The sequence below is a fragment of the Sphaerodactylus townsendi genome, linkage group LG01 (assembly GCF_021028975.2).
Source record: "Sphaerodactylus townsendi isolate TG3544 linkage group LG01, MPM_Stown_v2.3, whole genome shotgun sequence".
Lineage (NCBI taxonomy): Eukaryota > Metazoa > Chordata > Lepidosauria > Squamata > Sphaerodactylidae > Sphaerodactylus > Sphaerodactylus townsendi.
In genome coordinates, this window is record NC_059425.1 from 7,644,952 (window position 1) to 7,662,819 (window position 17,868).

A 17,868-nucleotide genomic window follows, 5' to 3' on the forward strand; every position below is an offset into this window, starting at 1 on the left:
AATGGCCCGCCCCTGGAATGCCTGGCCACGCCCCTGTCGTGCCCCGCCCAGCCCCATTGGCGCTACGCCACTGTTTGACTCCCACCACCATGGGAACCTGTTACTAAAATTTTTGGATCCTACCACTGGGGGTGGGGGCCCCTAGGAGACCGGCAGAAATATCCTTTTCTGTGCATCTGTGGGCGTGGGAATTGTGATAATCGGTTCCCTCGTTCTTCCACCTATTGCATATACCATGCATAATAGAAATATATGTAGGTGTGTATATATAAAATAATGATTAATAATATTAACCCTCCCTGTTGCAGAGGTTTGGGGCAGGTGATAGCCCAGCTGTTGCACTTGAAATTGCTTTAAAGTTTGATGTGTCCAAATGACATGTCACCAGATGCACCCAAGCAGAATAATCTCCCCGCTAAACAGATGACTGGAAGTTTAATGGAATTACTGGGAGTCTCCTCTTCCTCCTCCTCCAGGGTCAGCCGAGGCTCACAGACCAGGCAAAAGGTCCTGCATTTCCTGCTATTTATTCCGCATACTATTTTGAAATGTGCTTATTTCTTCATTGTCGGGTTCTTTTTCCTCTCTTGGATGTGAAGAAAATGCATCTATGGTTCACTTCCTTCTTGTGCCCGCCATGCTGGGCTGTTGTGCATAACCCAGAGGCAGACAGGAGCAGGCTTCAGGCCAGCTGGCAGCTTCATGATTTATGCGCATAGCTATTACAATATTCATGCCCCACCTTTCCTCTTGGTAGCTCAAGACCTTGGACACAGTGGAGCGAAAAAAAAATTACAAGTTAAAGAGCGAGAGCAAAATAAGAGAGCCTCAAAGCGCCCCCACATGAGAACATAAGAACTGGCCTGCTGGATCAGACCAAGGTCCATCTAGTCCAGTACTCTGCCTTACGGTGGCCCACCAGGTGCCTTTGGGAGCTCACATGCAGGATGTGAAAGCAATGGCCTTCTGCTGCTGCTGCTTCCGAGCACCTGGTCTGCTAAGGCCTTTGCAATCTGAGATCAAGGAGGATCAAGATTGCTAGCCAGAGATCGACTTCTCCATCCATAAATCTGTCCAAGCCCTTGTTAAAGCTATCCAGGTTAGTGGCCATCACCACCTCATGGCATATATTCCAAGCTTACCAATCACACGTTGCGTGAAGAAGTGTTTCCTTTTATTAGTCCTAATTCTTCCCCCCAGCATTTTCAATGGATGCCCCCTGGTTCTAGTATTGTGAGAAAGAGAGAGAAATTTCTCTCTGTCATCATTTTCTACCCCATGCATAATTTTACAGACTTCAATCCTATCCCCCCTCAGCTGTCTCCTCTCCAAACTAAAGAGTCCCAAACGCTGCAGCCTCTCCTCATAAGGAAGGTGCTCCAGTCCCTCAATCATCCTCGTTGCCCTTCTCTGCACTTTTTCTATCTATTCTCTGCACTTTTTCTATTCTACCCACCTACACAATGCCGATTTTCTCGCTTGGGGAAAGCAAACTGCTGGGACCCATCAGCGGCTCTGTGTGGGGCACTTGTGTCTGGAATTCACTGCCTTGGAGGGTGGTGGAGTCTCCTTTGTTTTCAAACAGAAGCTAGATGGCCATCTGTCAGGACTTTGATCGTGTGTACGGCAGGGTGTTGGACTGGAGCCCCCTGTGAAAAAAGGTTTTTGCCCAAAGCCAGGTGCCCTTTTTCCTGTAACGTACCGAGGCCAAGGTTCTTTATCCAGATGAACAGCTGAGTTTTTAAAAAGTTTATTAAAAGGAAAGGAAAATAAATGACAAAATCAGCTCTCTCTCAGCTCAGTACAGTTCCAAGTATAAAACAATACAACAGAATTGGCGAATGAATCTGAAAGAAATGAAGAAATGAACACTGAATCTGAATGGATCTTGAATACCCTTTGGAACGGTGTTAGGATTTTTATAGAACTGGCTCACCTAGCTCATTGATCAGCCATTACCCAATGGGGTGTTGATTAGAAAAAGAATAACATTACCTAAATTAAACACAAACACAGTTCATAACCTTAATGAGGGATCAGATAGCGATGTTGTAAAATGGACCTGGCATGACCAAATGCTTGCCTCATAAAACAAGATAAATTACGTATATATATTTTCCATTCTCCCAGAGTTACAGACTTCTGATTGAGCGTTGTATTGAAGAAAAGTTAATTATGTTGGGACTCTCTTGGGATTCCTTATTAATGTTGCCACCCAAGGAAATATTCCCAACAATAAAAAACCATCTTATTGACTATGAATTTAAATCCTTCGTCTACGAATCAGGCTCTTTATGTGTCCCACTTTATTATGGTTTTGCTGTAGAGAGAGCCCAGATGGCCCGCAATTTGAAAGTGTTGATAAATCTGACACAAAGATCAGCTTACACCAGGGGAAGGTGCAATTCCTTTCCCTCTGCTCTCCTTAATGGGCGTTTTTTAAAGAATACTTTCTCAAGTGCTGATGTGCCCCTACTGTTCTAGTGCTGTTGAAACTATAGAACATATTATATGCTTTTGTCCTAAACATGCTTATTATAGACCTGATTTTCCCAATCTAATTAAGGGACTGTCCAACAATATATTGGATACGCTTTCTTCTGGATAATCAGTCAGCAGAGATAATAGAGCTGGTAGCTGAATGTTTAACCATGGTTTTAAGTTAACTAATGGGGCACAAATGTTCTGATATGCAATTTGGTTTGTATTTTTGATGCCTAATAAAAGTCAATCAATCAGTAAATTTAGTAATTTACTAAATTTAAAGGAATATATACACTTTCTTCACATCCTCAGTGGTCTCTTCCAAATTTAAGACTCTATGATAAACTGGCCAGGTTTGTATAATACAGAAAGTGATTGAGAGCTCAGGAGGGAAAAGGGAAAGAGAGAAAAGAGCAATAAAAATATGGCCAGAAGAAAACTTGGGTCAAAAAGAGAGTGGAATCTAGGAAAAGTTACCGTATATACTCGTATAAGCTTGGCCAATTCAACATATAAGTTGAGGTACATACTATTTTACCCACTGCATAAAAACTGGGGAAACTTTTATTGAATCAAAGGTGATAAATTCTAGAGGGTGGGAAATGGAAGGCAGCTACTGAGTAGAATTTTCAAAATAAAAATAGATACCAATAAAAGAAATTACATTAATTGAGGCATCAGTAGGTTAAATGGTTCTGTCAGGGGAGGAATATTTCTGTTAGCAGTACCAACATTTCAGAGCATCTTTAGGAGACCCTCCTGATGATACCACCCAGGTTTGGTGAAGTTTAGCTTAGGGAGTCCAAAATTATGGACCCTCAAAAGGGTAGCCCCATCTACTATTAGCTTCCATTGAAACAATGGGGGATGGGAGCACCCACTTTGGGGATCCATAACTTTGGACCTCCTGAGCCAACCTTCACCAAACCTGGGTGGTGTCAGCAAGAGACTATACTGATGATACCACCTAGGTTTAGTGAAGTTTGATTCAGGGGGTCCAAAGTTATGGACCCTCAAAATTAAGCCCCATCTACTATTAGCTCCCATTGGAAACAATGGTGGATGGGGGCACACCCTTTGGGGGTCCATAACTTTGGACCCCTGAAATCCAAACTTACTAAATTGGCTGGTATCATCAGGAGTGTCACCTGATGATACCCTGAAATTTTGGTGCTGATAGACTCAAAACTGCACCACCTGGAGGCCGACAAAATAAAACTCCTAAAATGTTTTTTTTTTAAATACACTTCACTAAGCAGATAATGCTGGTAGCTTTTTCAGCACAAAAAATGTGCTGAAAAATTCAACTTATATGCGAGTATATATGGTACTCTAGAGCAAATAACCAAAGAGAAACAATTAGCTCTGAAAATGGAGTCTATGGAGAATATTTAGGTTATTGTCGGCCAGTGTTTTCATGTTACAAGCAGGGGGCTCACCAGAAAGAATGCTCAGTCATCAAAAAGGAATGTCTGAACCAAATGCTATCAGGGAGATTGCAGCCCAGAATGGAGACTAGATAGCTATATTTACTATGATTTCTCCCACATGATTTCTTTGATGATACATGTATATGGAACATTGCCCAGCTAGAAACTTTTTTCCATACTGCAGCCATTTATAAGGAGTCTTCATATAAGTGTGAATTCTTTGATGGGAAATAAGTGTCTACTTTCATTGAAAGTGTCTTCTGAATTCAATCGTCTTCTGAATTCAAGACATTTATTTCAGTTCTCCATGAGTGAATTAAGGTTTCTACCTCGTGACTGGAAGGCTTTTCCTCACACCAGGAACTTATATGAGTTCTCCCTTCTGTGAATTCTTTGATGGGAGGTGAGGTTTGTACTGTAACTGAAGGCTAATCCACACTCCAGGCATTTATGTGAGTTCTGCCCTGAAATAATTATTTGATGGGAAGAAAGGTTTCCACTCTATCTGAAGCCTTTGCCACACTCCAGGTACGGTTTCTTCATTGTGTGAATTCTTCGGTGGGTAGTGAGGTGTGAACTCTCATGGAAGTCTTTTCGACACTCCCGGCATTTGTATGGTTTCTCTCCAGTGTGAATTCTTCAATGTGAAGTAAGGTGTCCTCACTCATTGAATTTTTTCCACATTTCTGGCATAAATATGGTTTCTGCCTTGAGTGAGTTCTCTGAAGTAAGATTTGCACTGAGACTGAAGGCTTTCCCACACTCCAGGCATTTGAATGGTTTTTCTCCTGTGTGAATTCCTAGAGGGATAATAAGGGTTCCACTCTGACTGAAGTCTTTTCCACACTCCTAGCATTTATATGGTTTCCTGTGTGAATTCTTTGTTGGGAAATAAGGGCTCCATTCGTACTGAAACCTTTTCCACATTCCACACATTTATATGGTTTCTCCCCTGTGTGAATTCCTAGATGGATAGTAAGGCTTCCACTGTAACTGAAGCTTTTTCCACACTCCTGGCATGTATATGGTTTCTCCCCTATGTATGTATTCTTTGATGGCATTTGAGGCTTCCACTCTGCCTGAAGCTTTTTCCACACTCAAAGCATTTGTATGGTTTCTCCCCTGTGTGTATTCTTTGATGGTATTTGAGGCTTGCTATACCTGACAGAAGCTTTTTCCACACTCCTGACATTTATATGGTTTCTCCTCTGTGTGAATTTTTTGACGGTATTTGAGGTTTGCACTGTAACTGAATACTTTTCCACACTCCTGGCATTTATATGGTTTCTCGCCTGTGTGAATGTTTTGATGGCATTTGAGGCTTGCACTGTAACGAAACACTTTTCCACACTCCTGGCATTTATATAGTTTCTCCCCTGTGTGTATTCTTTGATGTGTAGTGAGGTTTCCACTCTGATTGAAGCTTTTTCCACACTCCTGACATTTATATGGTTGTGTGAATTTTTTGATGGCATTTGAGGTGTCCACTCTGACTGAAGCTTTTTCCACACTCCAGGCATTTGTATGGTTTCTCCCCTGTGTGTATTCTTTGATGGGTAGTGAGGTTTCCATTCTGACTGAAGCTTTTTCCACACTCCTGACATTTATATGGTTTCTCCCCTGTGTGTATTCTTTGATGGGTAGTGAGGTCTCCACTCAGACAGAAGCTTTTTCCACACTCCTGGCATGTATACGGTTTCTCCCCTGTGTGTATTCTTTGATGGGTAGTGAGGTCTCCACTCCGACAGAAGCTTTTTCCACACTCCTGGCATTTATATGGTTTCTCCTCTGTGTGAATGTTTTGATGGTATTTGAAGCTTGCACTGTAACTGAAGACTTTTCCACACTGCAGGCATTTGTATGGTTTCTCCCCTGTGTGTATTCTTTGATGGGTAGTGAAGAGGGGAGTTTCCACTCTCGGACTGGAAGCTTTCTTTCCACACCTCCTGAGGCATTTGTATGGTTTCTACAGCCTGTGTGAATTTTGTTTTGATGGCATTTTGAGGTTTGCAACTGTAACTGAAAAGACTTTTCCTACACCTCCCCTGGCATATATATGGTTTCCTCTTGTGTGTGTATTCTTTGATGGGTAGTGAGGTTTCCAACTCTGCCTGAAGCTTCTTCCTACACTCCAAGGCATTTTTATATGGTTTCCTCTCCTCTGTGTGTATTTTCCCAAGTATGATGGTATTTGAGGTGTCCACTCTGACTGGAAGTTTTTTTTGCACACTCAAACTGGTTCATTTGTATGGTTTCTGTCCCCAGTGGGAATTTTTTTTGATGGCATTTGAGGCTTGCACTCAGATTCCGGAACACTTTTCCACACCCCCTGGCATTTATACCTGGTTTTTTCCCACTGTGTGTATTCTTGATGGCTAGTGAAGTTTCCTTGTACTCTGACAGCTTCATTTTCACACCCTGACATTTATATGGTTTCTCTCTTGTGTGTGAATTTTTTGATGGTATTTGAGGTTTCCACTCTGCCTGGGAAAGCATTCTTTCCACACTCCCGAAAGGGCATTTTGTATGGTTTCTCCTCTGTGTAGAATTTTTTTTTTGATGGCATTTGAGGCTTGCACTATAACTGAAACCTTTTCCACACTCCTGGCATTGATATGGTTTCTCTTGTGTGTGTATTCTTTGATGGGTAGTAAGGTTTCCACTCTGACTGAAACTTTTTCCACACTGCAGGCATTTGTATGGTTTCTCGCCTGTGTGTATTCTTTGATGGGAAGTGAGGCTTCCACTCTCACTGAAGTCTTTGCCACACTCCAGATAATTATATGGGTTCTCCTTTTTCAGGGCATTACAATGTTCAGTGCTGCCCTTTCCATCTGAATGTTTATCTTGTTTTTCCTTCACACAATGCTCTTCCATTTCATTCACTGACTCCACTTCTCCTGTGGAAAGAAAGAGAACTGTGGTATGAACACTAAAAAAAACCCCATGGTTTGAATGTTAGAAACTGATCTTAATTACTTGCTGTACAGCATGCAAGAACTGAAGCGCCCTGTGTCTTAAAACCAGTTCCAGAATCCTGGATGGCAATCTGGTTCTGAGAAATACCACACAATACACACTGATCTTTAGTTTATGTCAATTACATGGAGCATAGGATTTCATCGGAGAAGTTACTGGTTAAGAGCTCCTTCTCTGTCCTAAACTGTAATTCAAAACACCGGCCACCAAATGTAGCCACAGGCCTGTTACTTTGTTGTTAGGCAGTGATGAAGGTCTCTGATTGCTTTGTTGATTTCTCTTCTCAGGTCAGTGAGGGTTGATGGAATGGGGACTCTCATGGGAATTTTCTGTTTGTGTTGTTTGACACACAAATGTCCCCCTGGCCAGAACATGAATGACCCATCCTCCTATTCTCAGAAAGACACCCTTGAAGTTGTTTAAGCCACATTCTCTCTCCCAGCTTTTTAATACAATGAAGGAGAAGCAATCCCATCAAAGCCTGTTAACTCCACTTTCTCCCTCCCTCCCTCCCTCTCCTTCTTTTTTATTTCAGCTAAACCTGGGAAGAAAACAAGAATGGAAAATAATTACAGAAATGGATTGGAGTCTTGTTTACATTGAAAGGATGTCCAATCTTGGAAATCATTTCACCATTCTTTCTCTTTGAGTTGAAACATCATCAGAAAGAGCAGCTGTTCTCAATCATGTATCATCTCAGAAGCATCCAGACTGCAGCCTCCCACAAAGTCCACATATTCCCCCAGATCAATGCCTGGCATCTCCATCTAAAGGAGTGTCAGGCGCCTGAGAAATAGGTCTGCCAGAAAGCCACTACCACTCAAGGTGGACAGTGAAGAAGTGATCTGACTTGGTACAAGGAAGCAGGCTGTTTTCATAGGTTCCAGATCTACAGCCACCATCTCCACATTCACACCTCATTCCATCTCTGAGGAAAAGAAAGTGAAAGGGTGAAGATAATCCACATAGAAATCCACTTGCTCTTTAAAGGAAGCACAGGCAAAGTACAGTCCTAATACACATATAGTGGCTACCTGCTAGTTCCTCCTCTTCATCGAAGATCCTGAGAAACATCTCTTCTTCCTCTTCTAGTTGGGCTATGAGCTCAGGCTCAGCAATCAGAGGACCTTGTAATTGGGGAAAAACAACCACCACCAACTGGTTCTGGTGGGTTTTCCGGGCTGTGTGGCCGTAGTCTGGTGGATCTTGTTCCTAGACCATGGCCACATAGCCTGGAAAACCCACCAGAACCAGTTGAATCCGGCCATGAAAGCCTTCGACAACCACCACCAAAATTATAGCTCTCCTGAGTGCAAATAAATTCCCCAAGTAAGTTTGACATCCAGAAATACACAATAGGCAAGTATTAGGAACGGGATCGAAGGCAGTACAGAGCCAAGAATCATCCATCCAGAATTGGCAGTTCTTTGGTGCTCCCTGCCAAACGGAGAGGAAAATGCCAGCAGTAAACTCATTGGCAAAGTTCCCTCCACAGCCACCTCTCAGTCCAGGTAAGGCAAGACCCAGACTGGAGAGACAACATCTCTTGACATTTCCTTGACACTTCTTCCGATCTCTGGTCTCTAGAAGCAGCAGAGAGGAGTAGCAGTGGAGAAGAGGAGAGGAACAGAAAGCGCTAGGAGCATGCAGTTGTTTGTACTCAAATAAGGACCTATCTTTTGAGGGACAGTAGAAGGTACCTTGGAGTCTTGACAAGGGTCCAGGGGTTCAGCCATTAGGTCTGGTCCTTGGAGTGCAGCATACAGCAGCTTGTCAAAATAGGTAAAGGGAGCACTTGCGGGGTTGGGAAATTCTTACAGGAGGCCCTGCACTACTTAACCAGTAAATATGGCTGGTGGGGGAGTTGCTGCAGTTACTTGCAACAGCTATGGGATGTTTGTTTGTTTTTTGCCAGAGGATATGTATAGCTACACCTGCAGAAAGTGTAAGTTGGTTGCTCTCTTAGAGGAGAAGGTCCAGCAGCTTGAGGCACAAGTATCTACACTTCAAGACACGAGGAAAAAGGAAGATTTCATCGACAAAGTGGAGCTGACGGTACTGGGTGAGGAACGCATCGGCGAGCTCTCTGAAGCAGATGGCAGCTCTCAAGTGCTGGATGTGGACAATTGGAAAAATGTGACACAAAGAAGTAGAGGGAATAGGGAGCTGTGTGGTTTCCGGGCTGTATGGCCGTGTTCTAGCAGCATTCTCTCCTGACGTTTCGCCTGCGTCTGTGGCTGGCATCTTCAGAGGATCTGATGGTGGGAAAGCAAGTGGAGTATATATCTGTTGGAGTGTCCAGGGTGGGTGGGGAAACCTTGTCTGTGAGTAACAAAGGCGGCAACCAGGTCAATAGTTGAGGGCATCTGAATAGAAGTATGAGTAACAAAGAAGACTATAGCCACAGGAGGTAACCCTGTGAATGGCAAGGTCACTGGTAGAACATCTGAATAGAGAGGTATCCTGGCCTTTGTTTCTTTTGTCTATAGATGCATCCCTGTGTTTGTGTGGAGCTGGTTTGACACAGTCTTGACCCTAGTATTTTTCAACACTGGCAGCCAAGTTCTGTTCATTTTCATAGTTTCTTCCTTCCTGTTAAAATTGTCCATGTGCTTATGGATTTCAATTGCTTCTCTGTGTAGTCTGACGTAGTGGCTTTCAGAGTGGTCCAGAATTTCTGTTTTTTTCAAATAATATTCTATGTCCAGGTTGGTTTATCATGTGTTCTGCTATTGCTTTGATTTTTCTTGCTGAAATAGTCTGCGGTGCCTTTCATGTTCTTTGATACGTTGATACTGTGCGCTGCGTTTGGTAAGTTCCTATGTAGACTTGTCCACAGCTGCATGGTATCACGATAGACTCCTGCAGTAGCTAAAGGATCCCTCTTATCCTTTGCTGAGCAGTAGCATCTGTTGAATTTTCTTAGTGGGTCATGTAGATTGTTTGTAGGTTGGTAGCTGTCATCAGTTTTCCTGTCACGATCAGTGGTTCCCTTGATGTATGGGTAAGAACACCTTCCCTCTAGATGGCTCTTTATCTTTGTTCATGTGGCTTGTTCTTGGTCTTGCAGCCCTTCTGATTTCTGTATTAGAGTAACCATTAGCCTGTAGAGCCCTGTTTAGGTGATTCAATTCATCTTGTAGGAGGTTAGGTTCACAGATTCTGTTTGCGCGATGTACCAAAGTTTTTATGGTGCTCCTTTTTTGCCCTGGATGGTGATTGGAGTTTTTGTGTAGATATCTGTCTGTGTGAGTAGGTTTTCTGTATACTGTATACTGTATACGGTTTCCCCACCCACCCTGGACACTCCAACAGATATATACTCCACTTGCTTTCCCACCATCAGATCCTCTGAAGATGCCAGCCACAGACGCAGGCGAAACGTCAGGAGAGAATGCTGCTAGAACACGGCCATACAGCCCGGAAACCACACAGTGTAAAGGATTCAATGGTGTTGATGAACGGGGCAGCCGCCTGGCCTTGACTACATTCCACAGCCCAGGCGATGGGCCAGCTTCTCCGGCGGAGACCTTATCTCTGCGAGGGAGATGAGACCTCTGTTCCCATGGGAATCCGGGAGGGGGGATGGGATGGACAGAGTTATAACCTGTGCTTCTGGCGGGAGATCTTATTCCTGCCACGGCGTGTATGTGAGCTTTCTAAGATGTCTTAATAAACGGTCTTTTACACCCAAAAAGCCTTTTATTTCTGCTTCTATGGAATTCCTTACATTGTGGCAGGAATCTATCGTTCATCTATCTTCCTAGTGCAGTGGACCTCTGGTGTCTCGGCATGGAGAGGTTGAATGTTCCTGTGGAAGGTTCGGTAGCCCCCAAAGAGGGCTCCGAGTTCTCCCTTCTGGATTTAGAGGAACCGGCGGGAGAAGGCGGGTCACCGCTGGTGACTCTTTCCCGTCCTGGTATCAGTACGAGTCTTCACCTTACTCCGTTGGAGCGAGGGACGAGAAGACGACCATAGGGGTTTCCATGAGTCGTTTAGGGCGCTGTCTATGGATCGAGCGCCTGTGGATCGAGTATCTACCCGTTTTTGTATGGATTACAAACCTCAGATGCAACCTGTCACGGAGGAGACGGGCCTGACCACCTGCTAATGCGGCAACACAGGAGGTCCATTGGAGCGATTCCCTGGACTCGTATTTTGGTGATGCTCCCAAAGATCCACCGTGGCATAGCACTGGGGCCCGTCCGAAGACCACCGGTGACACTGGGGACTATACCAGGGAGTTAGGAGGAATTTATCCGTGCCGTCTTCCGATCGGACCCCCCAGACCCCGGACCAGCGGCTGCAAGAGATGCCACCGATGGAACCACCGGTGGGCACGCAGCGTCCCGCGTTCAGATGAAGAGGAGTCCGGAGAAAGCAGCCACTCCCAGCCGGATCTATTCCCTCTCCCCATCGAAAGAGTGCTGGGATGAGGAAGTGGAGCCGACTTCGAGATGCCCAAGAAACATGGAGCGTGAGCGCCAGCTATGGGAAGAGGAAGGCGAGCAGCTGCAACAAGAGAAGCGTGGCTCTGCAAAGAGACCCGGGAACAGCGAAGCGCCAAGAAGTCCAACTTCGAATTGGACCGTGCCAAAGATGCGCTACTAGCGGCAATATCGCGCAGAATCTATCCGTCCATGATAAAGTCCTGGAACACTCCAAACTGGACTTACAAGCTGACAACGCCAGCGGTCAGGCCTTCGCATACATAAAAGTGAACACTACCGCAGCTGTTCAGCGAGGCCGAACTGGCTAAATTGGAGCGAGAGAAAGCAGCTTTGCATGCTGCATGAGGACGCATTGACTTCGCAAGGAGAGAGAGCTCGGCTGCCTTGGAGAGGGAACTGGAAGAAGCAGCAGAACAGGACAATGAAGTTCAGGTCTACGGCTATCGCGGGTACAACCCGGTAGCCAGAGAGGCGGCGCTGCTGCTGGAATCCTACCACCTTCCAAGGACCGGCTCCGCTGAAGCGCGCCAACAGCACCGGCGTTGGTACCTCCACCGATTCCGCCCCCCCCTGCGCAAACCTGCACAACCGCCCGCCCTACTGATATGCAAGGAGGAACGTGGAGAGGGGATATTACAGACCTCCAATACCTGCCCGTTTCGATGGGACCCGCTTCCAAACTTCCCTACTTCATCTTGCACCTTCGATGCCCACATGGAGGACTATGGCGAGTTATACCGGTCTGAAAGTAGCGAAAAAATATGGGACATCGGCTCGGTCCTGAATGGGGCGGCAGCCGACTGGTTTCGCTGACTCTTTTGAATTTCACAAGATGAAGATACTCGTACGGTACCCGCATTTCCTCCAAACTAGCAAGGGCTCGCTTCCAAGATCAGGTGTACTGAAAATGACGCTATCAGCACCATCAAATCTATTCAACAAGGCAACCTTCGTTTGCAGAATTTTGCCCGTGAATTTCGTCGCGGTGACTGCCCGACTCCCTCCTGAGTGGCCTGAGCGCATGAAATGTGAATACTGCGCGGATGCTGTTGACGGCAAGCTTCGTGAAGCGGTGTTTTTAGTTCGGATCCCCCGCACTACTGTACTGGTGGATGGAATTGGGATCCCAGGTGGCGTCTCGTTTGCAGATGCGGCTGCGTGCCGGAGGCCGCATACGCCCAAAACCCGCCACTCTGACCGCCCTTTCGTCCATAAATAAAAATGGCAGCCCCTACCGAGACCACCTCGAAGCGCCGTCGCCCGACTGGGATTGTGTCTTTACTGCGGAGGACCAGATCATCTGGACGCCAACTGCCCGAAAAAGCAGAAACCAACCGCTCCGGACGTAGCGCGCCCATCTGCCAAGCCACCATGCAAATCCGGGCCGCCCCTAATAGCGAACCGTCTGGAAAAAGCAGTTACCGAAGGCGACCCAGAGGAGGGGGAAGCAGCTGTTTGCCTTTCTTCAGCCCCCATGGACATGGGTTCGACTCTCCAGACAGCGGTGAGTGAAGGCAAGCGCTCCCATTCTACAATCAAAGCGTTTCTAGCCAACCCCGCTAAGCATACCATTATTATAGCCTCAGCCCTTAGCGGATTCTGGCTGCTCCATTTGCTTAATGCGGCCCCAGGTGGCGGAGGAGCTAGAGTCTAGACAAAGTCCCCCTGGCTAAGCCCTTTTCATTCACCCAAATGAATGACGGTCCTCTTTCGGAGAAGAAGGACCGGCCCAGTTCAAAACGCATAACCCGGTTCTCCTCCACTGCATGCGATACATTGGGAGAAAATTGGATTTTATTCTGGCGTAATTATGGCCAAACTACTCCATAGTTCTGGGCATGCCATGGTTGTTGTTGCATAGACCAAAGAATTCATTTGGAAAAGAAAGGATCTTAGAATTCACTGACCCTCCCTACGGTGAACACATGAAATGGGGGGAAAACTCGGCTTCTCCTGACACACACACACCCCCCCCCTGGCTTCATCAGCGATTGCTCCCGATTCTACTGGCATTCCACCGGCGTGCCAAAGATTTAGCCAAATTATTTCCAGGAGCAAGAATGCGATCAGTTGCCACCCCATAGAGACACTGACTGCAAAAATGCGTAATACAGCCAGGAGCGGCTTGCCAAAAGTAGAATCTACGCCCTTGAAGTCCCAATGAGGAGAAAAGAGGAACCCGTTACCTTCTTAGACAAGAATCTCGCTTCAGCGGGTTCATACAGTGAACTGCAAACACACACATACTGCTCCCTGTATTGTTTGTAAAAAGAAAAAAGATGGGTCCTTGCGGCTCTGCACAGATTACCGAGGACTCAATGCAGTCTCCCTGTCCAATAAATACCCTTTGCCTTTAATCAAGGATCTTTTAGGCGCGTTGGGCAAGGGACGCATCGTTACTAAGTTGGACGGGAGAGAAGCTTACTACGGGGTCAGGGGTACTGAAGGCTATGAACACTTGACTGCATTTTAACACAAAGTTTGGACGGTTTGAATGCTTAATATTATACATTCGGGTTAAGTGGGGCCCCCGGAGCTTTTATGGCCCTTATCAACGAAGTTCTCCATTATTTATTATACAAGGGAGTAGTGGTGTACTTAGATGACGTTTTAATCTATTCACAAACCATGGAAGAGCATGAAGCATTGGTTCGGGAAGTATTGAAACGCTTGCTCAACAACTCCCTCTTTGCCAAACTTTCTAAATGTTGTTTCCATCAGACCTCTATTGACTATTTGGGTTACCGGATCTCTCCCGAGGGGCTAAAAATGGATCCTGCTAAGATTGATGCAGTTCTCCAATGGCCTGCCCCTACCAACCGAAAAGAACTTCAATCTTTCCTGGGGTTTGCTAACTTCTATCGTGACTTTATACCCCAATTCGCTGAACTGACTCTCCCACTCACAGACCTCTTGCGCACTAAGGGTAAAGATCCACAAGCTGCCAAGCCCGGGGCCCCCCTTTCCTGGTCTAAAGATTGTCAGACTGCCTTTCAGCTTTTAAAATCAGCTTTTACTACCGAACCTATCCTGAAACACCCTGACCCAGATCTCCCGTTTGTGGTTCACGTGGATGCCTCGGACAAAGCGCTTGGGGCAGCCCTGTTGCAGAGAAATAAAGATGATAGGCTGGTTCCGTGTGCTTATTTATCCAAGAAATTCTCCGGTGCTGAGCTCAACTGGACTGTAGGAGATAAAGAAACTGCGACCATCAAAATTGGCACTTTCCACTTAGCGCCACTGAACAGAGGCCTAAACACCCCTTTCAAGTTTGAATTGGGATCACAAGAACTTGTACCCTGTCCACCCCCCTCAAGATGTCCATAAAGCAACCCGTTGGGCCGATTTCTTTTCTCGTTTCTCTTTCCACGGTCCATTTTTTCCCCGGAAAAACCAATAAACTGGCTGATGCGCTCGGCAGCCTACCCGGGGACCGAGGTGGAACTGCCTTACGGGACATTCAGCGCACTGTTCTCTCCCCCTCCCAATTGGGACTAGCTGTCACCCGATCAGACATCCACTCCTCCTTCCCCGCCCACATTCCCAGCCTGGGTCTCTCCTTTCCCTCGGGGAATTCGAGGAGCCGGGGAGCTCGAGCCTCCGGCGGAGGAAGGTGACTCTGAATTGCGTTTGGAGAATGGCGTTTGGCGGCAGGGAGATTGTTGAATGCGTGCCTCCCCCCCTCCGTAAGCAGGTTCTCGAGGCCTGTCATGATGCCAGCTCGGCTGGACATTTTAGCTTTCTAAAAACTCTGCATTTGGCCCACCGTCCAGTTCTGGTGGTAGCGATGCTATAAGGACGATGAGGCGGTATATTAAAGGTTGCTCTGTTTGTGCAGAAGCCAAGAGCGTTCCAGGAAAACCCCATGGTCTGTTGAAACCTCTCCCGGTGGCCTCCCGCCCCTGGGAAGTCAGCTCCATGGATTTTGTACGGATTTGCCTTGAAGTCATGGCAACACGGTCTTGTGGGTAATTGTGGTGGACTTATTTTCAAAGCAAGCCCATTTCATCCCATGTAGCTTCCATCCCCTCCGGCTCCTAAGTTAGAAACAAATGGTGTTCATTCAGCATGTTTACCGTCCTACACTCCAAAGCCCGTTAAAAGGTGGTCTCCGACCGCTTTGACCCCCAATTCATTTCAAAGAAGTTCTGGAAAGCTTTTCTAGGGTTGTTAGGGGCAGCTCCGGCGGTGGCTGCCCCCTATACGTTCAAAGTGGCGGTGGGAGTGGGAAGAAGCAGAGCGAACAGAACTCCCTAAGAGCGAGTATTTACGTTATTACACCAACTACCGCCAAGACAATTGGTGCGAGCTAATTCCGTTTGCAGGAAGTGCGCCTGTAATAATGCGGTTCATAGCGGTACAAAGAAGACCCCGCTTGCGAGAATTGTATCCGGTGGCTCCTTCCCCGCCCGTTGCCGCAACTACCTGCGGAAGCATTGGATCCTCCGGAGTTTCAGCAATGGATTTCATCTCTGGCCGAGGGTGGAAAATGGTCCAGAACTGCCCACAATGGGCTAAAGACTTTAAAAAAGCTGCAGCGGATAAGCACCTTTCGGAGTTCCCTCTGCGTGTGGAAGCCTGGGTGTATTTGTCTACCAAAAAATCTCAGAAGTGGTATAAATTACGCTTCCAAAACTGGCCAAAAGATTGTTAGGACCTTTTCAGATTACTAAAAGTGATTAATGATGTCACTGCCGATTAGGTTACCCTGCTCTCTTAGTAATATCCATCCTGTCTTCCATTCCAGTTTACTCAAGGAGGCTCCCGTTTCCCGATACCTGGTACGACCATGGAGAAACCCCCACCGACTATTATTGATAGCCCTGGCATTCTGAAATTGACGCCATCCCTGGACTCTCAGCTTTAATGTAAGCGCTTACAATAGTTAGTTTCTTGGGTGGGGTATTCCTCTGGGTATAATCAATGGGTTTATTCCGAAAATATTGACGCGCCCGCCCTCATTTCTGCTTTCCACGCAGCCTTTTCGCGCAAACCTGGGAGGGGTCTTTTTTAAGGAGGCAGAGTGTAAAAAGGATTCAATGGTGTTGATGAACAGGGCAGCATACAAGCCTTGATTTGTTCCACAGCCGAGGTGATGGGCCAGCTTCTCCGGCGGAGACCTTATCTCTGCGAGGGAGATGAGACCTCTGTTCCCATGGGAATCCGGGAGGGGGGATGGGATGGACAGAGTTATAACCTGTGCTTCTGGCGGGAGATCTTATTCCTGCCACGGCGTGTACGTGAGCTTTCTAAGATGTCTTAATAAACGGTCTTTTACACCCAAAAAGCCTTTTATTTCTGCTTCTATGGAATTCCTTACAGCACCCAAGTGATTCTGGCCGTGAAAGCCTTCGACAATACATGGAATAGGGAGCGTTCTTTTAGTTTAAACCTACAAAAGTTCTCTCCCTTCTCAGCAAGGATAAGGAAGACGTACAGGAGAAACTGAGTCAGACCTCAGAGAATGTCCAAGCAATAGAAGGTTCAATACAGAACAGCCTACCACAAAACATCAGAGGAAGCGTGTAGTGGAAGTGGCTGCAGGGACTTTCTACTGAGGAGGACAGATACAGTGATTTTACCCGGAGCCTGATAATATACTGCAACTTTGGCATGCCCGCGAGAGGTATGCTGTCTCTCTGGAGCAGGAAACTGTGATATCACTGAGAGGCTGACAAGACTTGTTACGACCTACTGGCCGTTACCCCTTCCCCTTTTGATTATGTAGGCCAGGACAAATGGCAGCAGCAAGGCGGTAGCTTTCGGGACATCAGAAGAGATTTTGGGGTTCTGGAAGGAAGCTGAAGGATCTGGATATTTACCAACTGTGTAGGTAAACCCACGCGGTCAGCAGCTAAGAACGAAGCAGGCGAGGCGGAGATAACATCTGGTGAAGATCGCCAACTTGTGGAGACCGGAGGAGTCCGTGTTCACTAGCCGAGTCTCCCGTCCTGCAGTTCCTAGCACCTTTGTGTTATTCTGTCCAGTGTAGGAGGAGGGACGGGGGGGAGTTCGAGGAGGCGGAAGTCGGAGGAGACCATCATGTGATGCATGATCTCACCTGGCTCACGTCTTGAGAGGAGCGTAATGCGTCTGAGCCTAATCCTCACCTGGGGTGGCAAGATACATTGTCCCTACGCCAGATGATTGAGCCAAAACAGTTCATGACCCGTGACTCATTGGGGGATGAGGAGTGGGGGTGCGGTGCGACCAGCAAGGCCGTAGGTCCGTTGGCGTCCCAACGTTCTACCACGGCACTGCTGGGTCGGCAGTGCACTACTACAAAGCTGTCTTCTTACCTCTACTCCTGGTTGAAAGACACAGCCCATGGAGAGCAAGAAGAATAGTGGAGGTGAACAATTGGCTTTCTGGGAGCTCTCATGGGAATTTTCTGCTTGTGTTGTTTGACACACAAATGTCCCCCTGGCCAGAACATGAACGAGCCATCCTCCTATTCTCAGAATGATAGCCTTAAAGTTGTTTAAGCCACATTCTCTCTCCCAGCTTTTTAATACAATGAAGGA

At 46.6% G+C, this 17,868-nt stretch overlaps 1 protein-coding gene across 10 annotated transcripts in view; it reads right to left on the reverse strand.

Moving 5' to 3' along the window:
* The window catches only part of LOC125440422 (zinc finger protein 568-like), a 27,207-nt gene that overhangs the window by 1,302 nt on the left and 8,037 nt on the right, over positions 1 to 17,868 (reverse strand). For 8 of the 10 annotated variants that reach the window (XM_048510248.1, XM_048510251.1, XM_048510290.1 and 5 more), the window contains 3 exons: positions 7,928 to 7,997; positions 6,506 to 6,814; positions 4,640 to 4,666 (listed from right to left, as the gene is read on the reverse strand). In XM_048510248.1, coding sequence (XP_048366205.1) covers positions 4,640 to 4,666; positions 6,506 to 6,814; positions 7,928 to 7,997 — 406 coding nt within the window. Of the gene's footprint in view, positions 1 to 4,639; positions 4,667 to 6,505; positions 6,815 to 7,927; positions 8,003 to 17,868 lie in introns of all 10 variants that reach the window. The other 2 variants (XM_048510249.1, XM_048510300.1) reach the window with 2 other exon arrangements.